Below are 17,716 nucleotides of genomic sequence, written 5' to 3' on the forward strand. Positions count from 1 at the left end.
GATATTGTTTTTGAGTTACAAGACTCGTTGATCAAAGTGGCTAGAGAATATTATTGTGCTTCTTCGAATGTTCTTGGAATGTTGTATGCTTGATTTGTGGTATCATGTTAAGACATAATGGTTTATGTGGTGAATGTTCAAGTGTAGTAAATGGTGAACTACGAAAAGCTTGATCATGTTCAAGGGTACATAGGCAGTCTAACAGGGTTAGATAAGCCTTAAATAATCGAGAATTAATCTCTTGTTGGGAATTTGTTTTAAGAAAAGAAATTAGGTGATAAACTTGGAAAATTAAATCTTATGCTTTTGATAAATAAATGTTGGTTATACACTTTGTGAGTGATTAATAAATTTAAATAAAGAATTGTGATTAATGGTAGTTAGTTTCCTTAGAGCTAAATTTTGGCCCATCATCGAAATTAGTTTCCGAAATAAAATTTTCAAGTCGGGGCATTACAAAAACCAAGCACTCGCTTAGTTAAATCCTCTCTACGTCCTCATAGATCTGCCTATGTTAAGGTAGTGGTACCACCGGCTGCCCTAGGCAGTGATCTCTAGGTTTGTCCTGCCTTTTTCGACGGTCTGCTTATCTGTGTCGCAATTGTGGGACACGTCGTTCGTCTCTAGCCAGAGAGTGTGCTACTTGTGGTTGTGCTTGGCGTTGATTACTACTTAAATTTGAGCCAGAACGTTCTTGAGCTTCTTCTCGTTTCCTGTGATGCCTTCTCCAGTGTAAGGTGTGATAGGATTTTTACCACCTGCAAACATAGGGAACAAAACACTTAAAAATACTTGGAAGAGAATAAGGCAATTGTAGTATAAACGGCTCAAGCAAGGTCATTCTCCACAGAAATTGAATGAATCATTTGTATTTAAACCAATTCTTAATTAATTATTTGAAATTTTTTTTGAAAAGATTGATTTTAGGATTTAAAATAATAAAAATGAATTTCAAATAAAAACAATTCAATAATTGGCAAAGTAAGAAAAACTAAAGAAAATGTTCAAATCAATTTAAGCACTATGATTCCGCCGTCATCGCTAATAATCCTATGCAATTTTACCAATTACTTATGAATTTTCACATACACGCTATGAAGGTTAGGTTTTCCTAATGCATATTTTCCTTGTGATGTTCAAGTGAAAATGTATATCTAACATGCAATTCGTTTGTGATGTTCATATCAAATATAAACATGCAACACTCATTAAGCTTTGTGAAAACCCTTTGAAAACCATGCAACCCTTAAGCGCATCATGTTTGCCTTAAGTGAACTTACAATTACTAATCACAAGAAGCCCTCCTCAATTTCAGGGTGATGTTCCAACAGAAATTGCATCAAATTACTTGTCTAATTACCATAATGGTCTTGAATCATTAAGACAATTAGATAGGTTAAACACGGTGAGTAATAATTCAAAGCAAGCATGCATCAATTTATAAGCAAATTAACAAAATCACATATTTATGCTAAGGCTCGTAGCCTTACCCTAGCAGAAGGACACGCGTAAATATTATACAAAATATGATATCACTCAAATAATTTGGGATACAATATTGAATTTCTCTAATTTCCAATTCTGATTTGTATTCGTTTCATTGACCTAAAAAGGATTAGAAATGATTTCTACTCACTTGGAAAACCAAAAAAATATAACGTAACGCAGAGGATTCTTCACCCCACAGTTTCCTTGTTAAATACGTGTTCCCAATTGTCTATAAAATGGGTGTGGCTACTTCTACAAATAAAGGTTTTTTTTTTCCTTTTTTTTTTTGGGTAAACCCTAATAGATATTTATTAATTAATTATGCATCCAATAAAGTGATATTCAAATTGAGTGCTAGAATGCAGGGGCACTACCCTGATAAATTGATCAAACGATTCAAACGATTCAAACCTGCATCTGCTATAAACCTAATAAATTCACGAACTTGTTTTAATCTAATAGAAAGAAAGAGACGAAATATTTGGAACAGCTAATTCAAGTTTGAACCCCGCCAATGCTTATTTGGGGCCACCGACTTTGATTTTGCTTACCATATAACAGGAGGGCCAAAAGTAGGATGTCACCTAATGTGTTACTTGGAATATATGAAGAAATTAATTGGCCTATCATTAATGTGCGGTGGACTACTTTCTATTTAAAAAATAATACTTTGCTTTTCAAATATTTCTTTTAAAATAGCATTTGATTTGGGGGTTCAACCATAAACTTCACATTGGTCATTTTCACCACAAAATTTGGAGATAGCATATATAGATGGGACTGCACAGATACAAAGGTGTAGACACATGTAATGTAACAATATTGTTCAAACTTTAAACTCATAACTCAAAATAAGGTAAGATTGTAGCGCAAAGTAACTGCCATGCACCTTCCAATCCTGCCCTAAATAACTCAACCCGGTTGAGGACATCTTTTCCTACCAAAAGTTGAATCCACTATCCATCTTTGGCGACTTTTACCACCTTTCCTCCAACAAAATACCACAAAATTAAGCAAAGAATATATGCTTTAGCATTAGTGCATTAGCGAACGAGATTTGGTTGGATTCTAATTAATTTACATCACTAAAATACTGTTTTGATTGGAACTCAAAAATATGAAATTTTGACCTACAAGGACAGCTTGCGAAACCCACTCATGGTCCAACCTATGGTATACATGTTACGAACTTTAGCCTACTACAGTTTTACAAGCATTACTCTCTCAACCGGCCGAAGCATTTTTAGTCGGTACAACACTGATATTTCTTTGTTTCGGGCCTTAACCTCGGTTTTAGAAATCTTTTTTGTGAGAATTTTATAAGCATTACTCTCTCTACGAATTCTCTTTGCGAGAATTTTAGAAATTCTCACTTTTTATACATTTATTGTATATCGTATGATTTCGTTAACTAAAATTTATTTTTAATTTTAAATAATATTTTACCATACAATATACGGTAAACTGAATAAAATCCGGATGAGATTCAAAAGCTGCTTTAAGAGGAGACGCCACCTCATGGAAAGCTCAACTGTTCTGTTCCCACATTGGCATTCGTGTCCCACTCAATCCCCTCCGTGATTTCTCTGTCGCGCTCTCTAACTTTCAAGCAAATGAATTATGAAGCCAAGAAAGAGAAATCCCAAGATAATTAAAAAAGACAAAGCAAAGAGCAGCGTCTGACTCTCTCTCTCTCTCTCTCTCTCTCTGTGGAAATGAAGACCACCAACAGCACTACCACCACCGCCAACACAAACACAAAACTCATCCTCCTCCACCCCCAAGCAATCCACAAACCCACCACAAGCGGCGGAAGCCACCGCCTGTGGCTCCTCTTCTTCTTCACCTTCTTTACCCTCGCATTCACCCTCACTCTCATCAGCACCACCATCCCCCAAACCCTCCCCACCTCCTCCCTCACCCCCAGCTCCGTACTCTCCCTCCCGCCCGCCGTCCTCGATGCGCTTCTTCACTACGCCATTTCATCATCAAACACCTCGTCAGCACCCCACATGTCCCCGCCGGAACTCACCTCCATATCCTCCGCCCTCACCCGCCTCTGCGCACCCAACTGCAATTTCCTCGTTTTCGGCCTCACCCACGAGTCCCTTTTCTACCACACGCTCAACCTCAACGGCCGCACCGCTTTCGTCGATGAGAGCGAGTTCCTCGTCTCCCGATTCGAGCAGGCCCACTCCCACCACAGCCTCGAGGCGTACGACGTGTCATACGTGACCCAAGTCAAGGACCACAAACAATTGCTGTCAACGACCAAATCCCAGGTCAAAAACGAGTGCCGGCCGGTCCAGAACTTGTTGTTCTCGGACTGCAAGATCGGGATCAACGACTTGCCGAACCACATATATCAAGTCCCTTGGGATGTGATTCTGGTCGACGGCCCACGTGGGTATTCTCCGTCGTCTCCGGGGCGGATGTCGGCTATTTTCACCGCCGGAGTTTTAGCCCGGAGCAAGAGGGGCGGTGGGGATAAAACTCATGTTTTTGTTCATGATTTTTCAAGAGAGGTTGAGAGGATTTTTAGCGACGAGTTTCTTTGCCGGGAAAACTTGGTGGAGGCTGTGGGTAGTGTAGGGCATTTTGTGGTGGAGAAAATGGAGGATCATAGCTTTGAGTTTTGCAGAAATTCACCATCATCTTCAAAAGGGGACGAAGATGATTAATTGAGCTGGGTTTTGTAAATTATATATTTTTTGTTAATTATTTACATAATATTTCTTGTTCATCATCTTTCTTTCTTTTTAATTTAAACAACAGGGGTAGTAAGATCAACAAAGGAATGATGAATGGGTTTGTGGAAAGTTTGGGGGGTTATGTGTTCAGTTTGGTTTTGCACTGTTTGGTTACTGAGAAAATAGAAGGGGTTGGAAAAAGAATAGAAATTTTGGAGTTTTCCCTTGAATCCATAAATTCTCAAATAGTGGAAATCATTGAAAAGCGGTAGACGTTAAACGCTCCAATCCCACCACCCCCAAAAAGATAAACAACAAAATTCGAATTTAAAATTATGCATCCGTTTCCTCTATAAACTTATTGGCAAGTGCCACCTCGATAGAAGAATTATAGTTATGATTATCTAAACTACGGAGAAAAAAAATTAAAATTGAGCGTTCAAAATTCAGCATAATTTTTGTAAAGTTCTCACTCGATAGAATAATTATACTTACGATTATCTAAATTGTGGAGAAGAAAATTTGAAATTGTGTGTATAGAATTCAGCATAATTTTTGTAGATTAACTATAGAGCAATGCAAATATAATAAACCTTTGTTATTAGTTATGTGACGAGAAAAACCGAGATAAATGAATAGAACCTTAGCTGGATCTCGCTGGTGCCACCTAAACGGTAGGTGCTGCCCTTTGGCTCAGCAATATGGAACCTCTCAACAGCTCCTGTTCCTTTAGGGTGCGTTTGGTACGCAGACGGAACGGAACGGAACGGGACGGGACGGGACGGGACGGAACGGGACGGGACGGAACGAAGGTGTAATTTTTGAAAAAGACATGGGGTATATTTGTCTTAAAATGGTAAAACAGTGTGTTCCACAGACGTGGAACAAACCCGTTCCAGGGGGGGAGGTGGGACGCAAAAACACCCAAAATCTGTCCCGTGGAACAACCCGTTCCACCCATTTTTGGCGCACCAAACGCGGGACGGAACGCCTCGTCCCGTTCCGTCCCATCCCGTCCCACGTACCAAACGCACCCTTATGTATTAGGGTCGTGTATCCAAGCCCTCATTTTTATTTCTCAAACACTTCTCACAATTTTCACAATGGGATCAAATGAATTGAAAAAGTCAATAACAAAAAATTAACAAGAGTATGTAGGAGAGCTGAATGTGGGAACAACATTATTCTTTTTACTATTATCGTTCTTATTATTATTATTATTATTATTGTTATTATTTCTATAGCATTATTGTGTCTTTCATATATAAAATCACAAGAAAAACGAGAAAGAAGGAAAGAAAGAAAGAAAGAAAGAATAGAGAACGTGTCGGTGACCATATGAGTTGCACTAGTGGTATTTATAGCAGCTCCAAATATTTTTTGGAAAAAATAGCAGCTTGATCCCCTCTCTCTTTTGTATTTTAAGATTATATATTGTATCTAAAGGGGGTGTATTTAATTAAGAATTTGATTGAATTCTATTAGAATTATAGACCCCCAAGGAGTCTATGAATTTTAATAAATTCATATAAACTCCTTATGAATATTAATGGGAGTCACAGGCTTCAAGTGGAATTAAAAGGAATTTTACACGAATTTTTTGAGTTTGATGGATATTAATGGAGCTTTTATAACATTTACAGAAGATGCCAAAGGTCACAATGAGGATGCCAAAAGAAAAGTAGAAAAGAAATGAAGATTTCTACGGTGATGAAGGGGAGTGGTGTTGGCAAGTACAACTTATATTGGGTGATTATGAGATACTAAGATCATGCAAGGAAATTGAACAAATAAAAAAAGGATCAAGCAAGGAAATTGATGCTTAGAATTCGATAGAGTTGAATTGAGATTTAAGGTTCTCTAAAACAAATAATAAAAAAAATTGGCCATGAGGAGAAGACAAGGACATTGTTGATTATAGGTTGTCTTCATTGAAGAGAAACGATATAAAGATTTGGCCATACAGAGAAGACAAAAAAATTGAAAAAGAAGGCATCTTACCTTTGCATGTCTGCTTAGAAGAAGAGTTCGTTTATATCCAAGTCGGCTCATATTTGGTAGAGGGAGGAATCACAAAAGAAATCTTACGGTAGAGGCATGATTTGTGAGGGCTTTTGGTATTTATATTTTTCATTCTAGAATCCACCAAAATCTTTCAACCCTTAAATTCCTACAAATTCATTGAATTTTGAATACAACCAGATTTTGAAACATTTTAAAAAACTCGAGATTGAATACCATCAGATTTTGATACTCTTCAAAAATCAAGATTAAATACCACTAGAGTTTGATAGATTCATTTAAACTCTTAATTCTTTCAAAATTCATCAAAATCTTAATTGGATACACCCTCCTAAGTAGGAGGCCCACATGTTTCCTCATTTATGAATAATCTAAAACTACATTAATGAAATCCTCTTTGTGAACCAAAAAATGGTGAAAATATATCTTTGTCTTCTATCACAACAAAAAAAGTTAAGGACAGTAACGTAATTTCACAAAACAAATTTTGCTGTTTTTTTTAAATCTCACCTACATGTAAGTTTGTCATCTCTAATTTTTTTTTAAACAATCTCTCTCCCTCTCTCCTCTCCCTCTCTCCTCACTCTCAAGTTCTCTCTCACTATCTTCCTCTCTCCTTCAATTTTAACAACCAAAGTAAAAAATTTCACACACTTTATGTGTTGGCATATACTAGTATATTTTAACTAAATAAAATTAACAATTAATTTTTTTTAAATTATTATTCTTTATTTGAGAATTAATTATACAAAGAAAAAAACATTTAAAATTAGAGATAGTTAATCTTCTAAGACCATATCCAACTCTTAGGTTAAAACCTAAAATATTTAGCCCAAAAAATTTAGATTTTAACCCAGAAATAGCTTTTATGCTCCAAATCTTGTGGATTAAAATTTTAGCCCAGATTATTAAAGAATGAATTTAGACTAATTTTTTTTATAAAGTAACTTTTTTTGAAGAAAAATTATGTAGACTATCTTAATTTAATTTTATGAACATTTTAAGCAAAAAATTATTTAGATTCCGACAAATATTGAAAAATCACTAACCAACACCATGAAACTCATGAAAACTATGAAACAATATCAAAGACATAAAAGAATTTTTTAAATTACTTTAGTCATTGGATTTAAATTTGGACCAATGGATCTTTTTTTTTACTGTTGGATTTGATAATATTAGAGATTAACCGTTCGATTCAATAAATTTATAAATATAAGATGAAAAAAAAGTACACAAATATGGTGGGTTAGCCCCACTAACCCGAGAGAATCCTAGGCTAAATTTGTCCCATAAATGAGTTTTGTGTTAAAACTCATACTTGCTCTAAGAGTTAGGTTGAAGTAAGTTGTGGTAAGTTTAGAACCTAAAATTTGAGAGGAGGTCTAAACGCATGAAATAAATGGACAGTTTATTATGAATATAATACTTGAAACTTATATTTTTATTTTTTTGTACAAAATAATAGAAACAAAAATTGATACTTACACTATTAATTTGTTATATACATTTGAACGACAAAATAATTTTCAAATTGAAATAATTTTTTGTAGTTTAAGAAATGAAAATGCTTGATTTTGAAATTTATATTCTCAACAAGACAAGGAAGGAGATCATTTGACAACGAGAAATGCAAGTATTATTCTTTTAAAATTTATAACGTGCTACTAAATCTTATTGTCCCAGTCATACGCGCCCGATCCAACGCGTGCAACCATTGGGCGACGTGCGACGGTGTAAACAAGAAGCTTCGGGAAATATAGCGATTAGTGAAGGACTAGGCGACAAGCTAGAGACATAACAAGTACGTAAGTTCCGTTGACGTGAAGTATTCTTTTTTTTATTTTTATTTTTCCGGTCACGTGACTCCTCGTGACCAATGCTTACATTATGGCAAAGGGATCTTTCGAGGGAAAGTGTCGGTGTGTGAGTGTATGGTCGTGGACTGCCAAAAATAAAATATTTAGAAAACTTCCTAAATTTTCTAGTTACCAATTAAAAAAAATAACTGTAGAAATTAAATGATATGCTTACTTGTAAAAAAAAAGTAACCAATTTTAATTTAGAATCAATTATACTACTTAGTACTACGGTCTCGTAGTATTCCTCTTCATTCGTAAGTGAGAGGTCTTAGGTGTAAATCTCGTTGATGATGAATTCGATACTTAATTAGGTTGTTCATTATGTAGCTTAACCGAATTCTCTCTCCCCATAATGTATAATATATCTTGTACTAAAAAAAATAAAAAATTTAGAATCAATCCTATTTATAGAAAATTTCTAGATAGATTTAGAGTTTGGATAGGAGGATCCTCTTCGGATTCTATTTGTGAGGATCCTGGAGATCTTCAAATCGTGTTTATTAATTATACATCATGCGGCCAGTTTTCGTCAAGTACTATTTATGTTTAATTTTAAATAAAAATATTTAAAATAATTTATGACTTCACGATTTACGATAAACAGACATGATTTGAGGATATTCAGGATCCTCATTCAACTATTATATATATATATATATATATGTTCTTTATAAATAAATAATCATTATAAGATAAACTTTATTCAAACCTATTTGTTTTATCTAAAGCTGGACATTTAAAAAAAAAAAACAGGACTGAACCGCCCGACCGCACCGGGGGCTTGGTTTGATTTGGTTTTTTTTGTTTTTTTAATTTTCAGCGATTAAACCAAACCACACCGACGTTAATCGGTTCCCAAAATTCTTAAGGTGCGGTTAACCGAATTGACCCGCATATATATAATTTTAGCTTTTTAATTGTAATTAATACGTGTAGTAACATAAATGGTTAGTTATTTACGAGTTACCATTAGGGATAGACAACTGTTATGGCAGGCGGGTAATTGCGGTTATTTACCCATAACCGTTTACTCGTTGAATAATTGTATAAACGGTTATACCTATATCCATAACCGTTTATAAACAGTTAACCATACACATAACCATGTATTTAACCATAACCGTGTAATCGTTTTTAACCTGTTTATCATTTTTTACCCATTTACTCTTTTTTTACCCGTCTACATGTTTTTTCTAACAACTTTAAAATTAAAATAGAAATTTGTTATATTTTAACACTAAAACACCGTTATAGGTACATTTCACATGCATTTTCATATTTTAATTTCTAAGTACTAAAAAAAACTTACACATATTATTGTATCATTGATGATAAATGTTACGATTACCGTATGCTCATGTCATGCAAATCGTTCTTGTTATGAAACTTGTGTGGTTGACAATTGATTAATATCATAAGAAGAAGAGAAAATAAAACAAATACTGAGGCATCAAAATAAGAACTAGTGCATCCATGAAAATAAATTAGGAAGCAGCTTGGGACTCTGGCCTGGATATTGGTCAGCAGCACCACGAACAATTGCTTCTCCTTCCTCAATTATTTACCACATGTCAGACCAATCCAAACCTCCATTCCAATTAATCCAAAATAAAAATCATTGAATTAATTTTTGAAAAATAAAAAGAGAAGAGAAGTGGGTGTTGTGGTTGTTGGAAGTCAAAATGAGGTGCCGCCATCATCGATGACTAAAAATGGGCAACGAATCCACTGTTTTGCTGGAGATGAGAGAGAGAGAGGCGGAGATGAGAGAGAGGGCGGAGATGAGAGAGATGAGCGGCGGGAGACGGAAGAGGTCAAACAATTTTAGAGTCATTTATTTATTTATTTTTTTTTATTTTTAAGTTTTACATATATTAAAATAAACGGTTAAATAGGTACCCATTTATAACTGTGGGTAATAATTATAACCGTCCATTTAAATTTCACGAGTAAACGGTTATGCCCATCACCGTTTATTTGTTTAAACTGTTATTTATAACCGTAACCGTGAGTTTTAAATGGACGGGTAACTGCAGTTACCTGTACGCGTGGGTATTTTGCCCATCCCTAGTTATCATGTTTCCACCACATGAAAACAAAACTTGATTAATTTAAGAGTCCCTTTGGAGAAAAACAGAGGGCACCATTTGGAGAAGGCATCTGTTGTTGTTTTGGTGCCCTCTTTAGGCTCCTTCATTTATATTTTTCTTTGAGCAATCATTTATATTGGTGCTATGTTCTATAGCTTTTGTGAGAGAAATTTTTTAGGGATTTTCATCTTCACACAAACCAAGAACCGATCCAAACCAACTCACCACTGTTGGTCAACCGACCTGATCGGTTTTTAGACCCAGCTTGGTTGATTTCGGTTTGCAATTTTGGCCTAATCGACTAGGTCAGTTTGGTTTCAGTTTTGTCCCAAAACTGACTCGAACCAACACACGCCCACCCTTAGTTTTATCTCCACATTCGATTCAACAATTTTCTCCATCAAACTCTCAAATATGTCCTAAATAAATAAGAAAAAAAAATAAAGATAAGTGTTTTTCTCTCTACACCAAATAACCCTAAACCCACCACATCATTGCACCTCTCCATTATTTCCAACGAACTCAAACCAAAGGTCGGCAAATTTTCTCCCTATGTCGCTGACGACTGTTACTCATTCCATTCAATCGTTTCTCTTTCTTCTCTTCCCACTTCAAAGCTTGAGAATAATATGAAGCACCATACTCTGTTGGTGTCAACGTAGGAACCAGCACCAAACATGGCCTCTCACTATTCTGTTAGACGAAGTTAACGTGAAGCTGTTATCACTGCACCTTGAGGAGTTTGATTTAGTTTAAACTCTTATCCTTTCAGCCATTCCTAGTTTATAGGGTTTTTTTTTTTTTTTTTTTTCAAATATATGTTGTGATCTAAGCTGCACATGTAATCTTTATAGCTTTTTGTTTGTACTTTTAAACTTTGAAAAGTTCCTTGTATCTAGGGTTTTCAAACCCATGCTGTAACATTGAGATTATTATAAATACATGCATCCTAGTATTGATGGGGTATGCAATTGAAGTGAAACCCTCAACATACTTAAGTTTTACATGGTATTGAGCCTTACTGTCTAACAACTAGATCCAATTTCTTTTCCATGCTTCAATGGTTGAAAACAATGCCAATTCTTCCAATCCCACCCCCTCTCACCAATCCCACGAACCCTACCACCAATCCATTTCATCCCTTTTCCACTGTTGTGAACATCAAGCTTGACCAGACCAACTACCCACTATGGATGGTACTTTGGTGTGCCCTCCCAAGAACTTTCCTAGCGTGACCACTGTGAATCCTGCGTACACTACATGGGTTCAACATGATTAAACAATCCTTAGTTGGATAAATGGCTCCTTGACTGCTTCTGTACTATCTGTCGTGGCAAGCAAGAGGACTGCTTGAGCCACTTGGGAAGCTTTGGAGTAGAGCTATGACTTCACCTTACAAAACAAATTTTTTTCTTCTAAGAAATGAGTTGCTGCAGACCAAAAAGGGTGATGTCTCTATCATGGATTACCTGGATCACATGAATGCCATCATTGATAACCTTGCCCTAGCGGGGCAACCAGTAAATGATGATGAACTCATGCAGATTGTGTTGAACAATCTTGGACCTATCTCTGAAATTACAGTAAGTGCTGCCCAAGTTTGGGATTCACCTATAACCTATCCCACTCTTGAGGCACTTCTGTTGACCACCGAGCGTAGAGTGATGGATTAAAATCCTTCCTTGGCTGACAATCCACCTGTTAATGCCTTAGTTGCTGCTTGAGGCCGAAGTGGATAGCGCTTGCGTGGAACTGGGAAAGGTGCATCCCCGTCCAATCGTGGACTTCCTTCCAATCAATGAGGATACAATCCTCGCAACAACAATAACTAGAGTAACCAGCCAACTAATGGTGAGAGATTTCCTTGTCCAGGTGAGCGTAATATTTGCCAAATTTATGGCAAACCAAGTCATCCTGCTCTTGATTGCTAGCAAAGGATGAATGCTGCTTATGAAGGTCGGTTTCCTGCCAAGGGGCTCACAGCAATGTCCTCATCACCTATCACCTTGAACAAGTAGCCAAATGGTACTTGGCTACTCGACACAAGTGCTAATGCTCATATCACTCTTGAAATTCAGAATTTGGTCAATCCCAAAGAGTACAATGGTAATGATACTATGTAGGTAATGACTTTGGCATCTCTATCCTTACTCTGGTTCAAATCAACTACATACTAAAACTTGCTCATTTGATTTACGTAATGTCCTTCACTATCCCACTGTTTCTCAAAATATAATATCTGCCCATAGGTTCATTTTAGACAACCATTACTACTTGCTAATTTTCCCTTATTTTTTCCTTGATAAGAACCTCAAGACCCGGAAGACACTTTTCGAAGGGAGATGTGAGAATGGGTTATACCCATTTCCAAGTGGCAGTGGACAACTCAAGTATCCAATTTTAGCCTTTGTAGGGATTTGGTGTTCAGTCCAAAAATGTCATGCTCGGCTTGGTCATCCTACCAATTCAATAATTAAGTTTTTAGTTTCAAATAAATTGGTACCAATTCATGGTACCACTGGTGTAAGCTTTTGTGAGTCATGTCCCTTAAGAAAAAGTACTAGGCTACCTTTCAAAGTGTCTCAGTTTGTTTCTCAATTTCCCTTGCAACTTATGCACTTGGACTTCCCGAATTATTTCTATTGAAATTTTTTGTTATTATGTGTTGTTTGTGGATGATTATTCTTGTTACTCCTGGATTTTTCCTATGAAAACAAAAGTGAAGTCTTTGAATTTTTTGTAAAATTCAAGGCTAGTGTCAAAAATAGATTTAATCTTTCAATTAAAATCCTTCAATGTGATGAAGGTGGAGAGTATAAAAGTCATGCTTTTAAGAAGTTTCTCACTGCAAATGGAATTTCACAACGTTTTTCATGTCCTAAACATCCTGAACAAAATGGAATTGCTGAACGAAAACATCGACATATTGTTGAAACAAGCATAGTTATGCTTTCTCAATCCCACATGCCTAATAAATTTTGGTTTGATGCATGTTCTACTACAACATATTTGATAAATAGGTTGCCAACTAAAATTTTATCCAATGTGTCACCTTATGAGAAATTGTTTTGACAAAAACCAAAGTATGACATGTTAAAATTTTTTGGATGTTAATGCTTTCCATGGTTAGTGCCCTACACATAAAATAAACTTCAATCTAAATCAAAAGCTTGTATTTTCTTAGGCTATTCACTGAATCATCAAGGCTACAAATGCTTGGACTTGTCCACGAAACGAATTTACTTGTCTCGCCATGTCTTGTTCGATGAGGACTCTTTCCCTTTTAAAGGACTCACATCTTCTTCATAAAACGTCAATACCACAGGTAACCTTCACTCCCCTAAGTTGTTATTTACATTTGATTTGTCTACTTGTCCTACCCTGCCTCAACCACTTACTTCTCCAATTGCCGTGCAACCTGCCAACCAACAAACTAATACCACCTCTATCGCCACAAACCCTGCACAGTTACAACCTGACCCAAATTCTACCATTGACTTACCAAGTCCCAATCCTGAAACACAAATGTTGTCCTCCTTCATACAACTTACCCTACCCTCAAATGAGCAGGTCAAAGTATCTATAGAACCTGTGCCAATGTTGCCTGATGCTCCAACACCTCTAGAGCATGGTATGGTCACAAGATCCAAGTCTGGAATTCAAAAACCAAACCCTAAATATGCTATGTCTATCACTGTTGACAAGTCTTATGTTGAACCAACATGTTTCACTCAGGTTGTTAAGTCCCAGGAATGGAGGAACGTCATGGCTTAGGCGTTTAATGCGTTGCAACGATATGGGACTTGGAGTTTGGTTCATTTCAATCCACAGATGAATTTTCTTTCGAACAAGTGGGTGTTCAAGTTGAAGCACCATGCAGATGGTACAATTGAGCGCTATAAGGCTCGACTTGTGGCGAATGGGTTTCATCAGAAGGCTGGTGCAGATTACACCAAAACCTTCAGCTCAGTTGTTAAACATAGTGTTCCAAATGTGCCCTAAAACCAATCATATGATGATACTTTATGAACATTTCACATGTTAAACTAATCTAGTTTAATATAAAAGGCAAATATTATTGTTTAAAGCTGTCTCATATAAATGTTATATGCTTAAACGATAAGTCCAAGGAATATATAATTGGGAGAATGTGATCTAAAAAAGTTAGATTCATGAGACCATTCTCTTTCGTATACATATCTTAAACGTTCCTGATCATAGGATTGCCAATTAGGCATTGACAATCCGTTAAGATCAGTACGTGCTATGTCTTCTCTCAGGGAGAGTGACTGGTCTCGAGTCATTGGTGTGACTGACACCAAGACAAGTACGTAGGTCCTTAATAGAGAATGAGTCAACTGAACACAATCAACAAGGAGTTCTCATACTCACATGAGAACTCATGGTTGGGATAATGCAAAATAGTCCTTTGACCTGAGGCATCATAGTTATCTTGTAGTTAGGTCCTTGATCTTTGACTATGTCAAATTCACTCCGTCAGAGGGTGTACACGACATGGTTGGGGTTAAGCCACTTAGCCATGGAGGCAAGTGAATGCGCAACAAAGGATCTCTAACCTTTGAACTGTTTGAGGGAGAATATTATATGATATGATTAAGAATCTCTGGCCAGAGTATGAATGAGATTTAGGAAGTCGTTCCAAATCACATTCAAGGTAATCATATAAGTAAATGATCACATTGAATAGTAGACATGAATAAACTATCGAACCAAACAATGTGGTCAAGAGTATTGTATTAGAGAAAGATCGTATTGCATTGGAATCCTAAACTGAATAGGTTCACCACCTCTTCTTATTAGCTTGGGTAGCCATGACATACTGCTAGGTGTCACTCATGGTTTGTGGAAAACCCTAAAGGTGTATAATCACTAAAGGGAGAATTGAAAGTAAGTTTCAATTCACAATCGATTTGAAGAGTTCTAATCGCCCATTGCCTTGCTAAAAGAAACCTAATGGATCGCTCACCGTGTAAGGTAATGATTGAAGGATATAACGAAGATGAGTAAGGACAATGAAATAGTTTAATTGTGTATGGCAAGGATTAAATAAAATTAATTAATCTAGAATGAAAGGTTCGTTTTAGGCCTTAAGTTAGTTTTGGGTTTCGGGACACAAAAGGGTTTTGGTCCACAAGGCACATAAGGTTTAAGTTGTGTGACAACTAAAACAAAATAGGCAATTAACCCACTAAAAATAGGGAGCCCGGACATGCTTAGAGAGGGAGTGGGTTCTAGACTTATTACAAGTTTGCCACTCCATTGAAGGTAGGTATCAATGTGACTTTATAGCCTTTTCTTCCTTAGGGTTTTCTTGAAGAAATTGGAGAGAACAAAAGCTCTCTGATGGGTCAATTTCATATTGTATATTTTACTCTATTCTTATTATGTTTTGGTAATTATTTTGGTAGAATTTTGATACTTTGATTTATATTTTCAATACAGGACACCCGACTTCCTCTGGAGCAAAACATGATCAAACAGATGAATTTTGGAGTGATTCAAGTTGGAGGATGTTCGTGTGTCTCTCTTGGTGTGTTCTTAACAAAATTTGGGATTTTTCTACCAAGCGGTTATTTTCTGGCGATGGAATAAAGGAGCAGTGTGCAGTGCTGGAAAATGACATTTCTGGGCTTAAATTACGTTTTTAGAGCCCGAGAAGACCTATGATGGGTTCGTGGCCTTCTAGAGAAGTGTTCAGAATATTTCAAACATCAAATCCAGCTAAATTGGGCCAGTTTTGGTGCAGCTTAAGAGTCCGGAACGTGGCTGTCCCAATTTTAGGCGAATTTTACCATTTAATTTAGGGTTATGTTTCCTATTTTATTTTAGTTATCTTAGTTTCCTAGTTGAAATAAAGGACTTGGTTTTTAGGGTTTGTGGGATGGATAGCACATATATTGCTTTGCCGTCCACATTATTTCTCTACGCTTTTATTTTATGCAACTTTGGAGACAGAGAGTAATTGCTAGGGTTTTTGGAGATTTTCTACTTTAAGGTGTTTTCATTCCTTTTATTCTTAATAATATTTTTTATGATTTCAATTATGAATATGCATAACTAATTTCTTTTGCTAGGGTGAGGCCACACACCTTAGCAAGAATATGTAGTTTCTTTTCAATTTGCTTATGATTATATGCATGCAGGTTTTCAAGTTATTAATCACTGATTTAAACTATCTAATTATCTTGATGTTTGATCACCATTAGGATATTTAGAAAAGAAATTTGATGCAATTTTGGTCAGAGGTCGGTCCCTGAAATTGACAAAGGCTTCTTGTGATTAATATGTGCAAGTTCACTTAGGATGAATACCACGTCATAATGGTTGCATGGTTTTTCAAAAGGTTTCACATAACTTAATGAGTCATGGATGTTTAGATTTGATTTGAATACCATAGACGGATTGCATGTTTGATATACGCTCTATGTTGGGGTTCCAAGTAGGCATATATTAGGAAAACCTAACATTTGAAATATGCATGTATAGATTATAAGTAATTGAGAGAACTATATGGGATTGTTAAGGTGATGGCGGATCCTTAGTGTTTTTTTTTTTTAATTTGATTTCTCCAAAATAGTTTCCTTTTTCTTCATCATTAATATTGCAACTTAGTTTACTTTTATTAATTAAATTCATTTTTAATTTAAGTAGGTTATAAAATTAGTCATCTCAACTTTCTGCTTTACAATAATTAATTGGAAATTGGTTTGCTTCGATTTATTTAATAATTCCTGCGGAGAACGACATTGGGAGATCCGTTTATACTACAATAATCTTGTCATTCTTGCAAGTATTATAGGAGATTTTTAGCCCGTTGCCTATCAAGAAAATGGCGCCGTTGCCGGGGATTATTTAATATAATTCTTTCTAATCAGATTTTCAGGTAGTTATTGCTGTTTATACATATAAAAAAAATTAATGTTCATTTTTATTTTATTTTTACAGATTACAGCAATACAACAGTACAACAATGCAGATTTTAACAATCTGTGCATGGTCAGTACACGATCAGTAGTGCAAAAATTATTTCCATCTGATCCAGAACCTAAGCAGATTTTAAGGAGACGCATGGAGCAAAATTTACAGTGGATTCCTTCACTGTAGGGGACTTTTTTGCAATCTTTATTTTCTGGGGATCTACACAGTACGGAAACAATGGCTTTTGTTATTCCAGAGGTTGGTCAACCCTTGGGGGATTCATTAACAGCTCATGCCACAAACATACAAAGTTGCATTACTTATCCAGAAGTGGAGGAATGGTCTATCTTCGAAATAAAGCAGCACATGTTGAATATTCTACCTACATTTCATGGGTTTTCAACCGACGATCCTAACATGCACATTGCAGAATTTTTCATGGGATGTAAGAATATTTTGGTGAGAGGATTTTCAGCCGAATCTATTAAGCTCTGTTTATTTGCTTACACTTTGAAAGATCAAGCAAGGAGATGGCTCCTCACTCTTCCATCTGGAAGCATTAGCACTTGGAACCAACTCAGTGAAAAATTATTCAACAAGTTATTATCCAACCTCAAAGACTCTT

General features: G+C 36.0%; 1 protein-coding gene across 1 annotated transcript; it reads left to right on the forward strand.

The window, feature by feature from the left end:
• Nucleotides 1–2,716: 2,716 nt before the first annotated feature.
• Nucleotides 2,717–4,234, forward strand: LOC103436516 (protein IRX15-LIKE-like). Its single transcript, XM_008374949.4, has one exon. The coding sequence runs from the start codon at nt 3,204–3,206 to the stop codon at nt 4,167–4,169; it is 966 nt and encodes a 321-aa protein (XP_008373171.3). The 5' UTR covers nt 2,717–3,203; the 3' UTR covers nt 4,170–4,234.
• Nucleotides 4,235–17,716: the final 13,482 nt, after the last annotated feature.

The sequence above is a fragment of the Malus domestica genome, chromosome 05, assembly GCF_042453785.1.
Source record: "Malus domestica chromosome 05, GDT2T_hap1".
In the NCBI taxonomy this organism is placed as follows: domain Eukaryota; kingdom Viridiplantae; phylum Streptophyta; class Magnoliopsida; order Rosales; family Rosaceae; genus Malus; species Malus domestica.

Excerpts from the sequence above, each read along its gene's own strand:
- LOC103436516 (XM_008374949.4), top strand. The coding sequence starts at position 3,204 with ATGAAGACCACCAACAGCACTACCACCACCGCCAACACAAACACAAAA.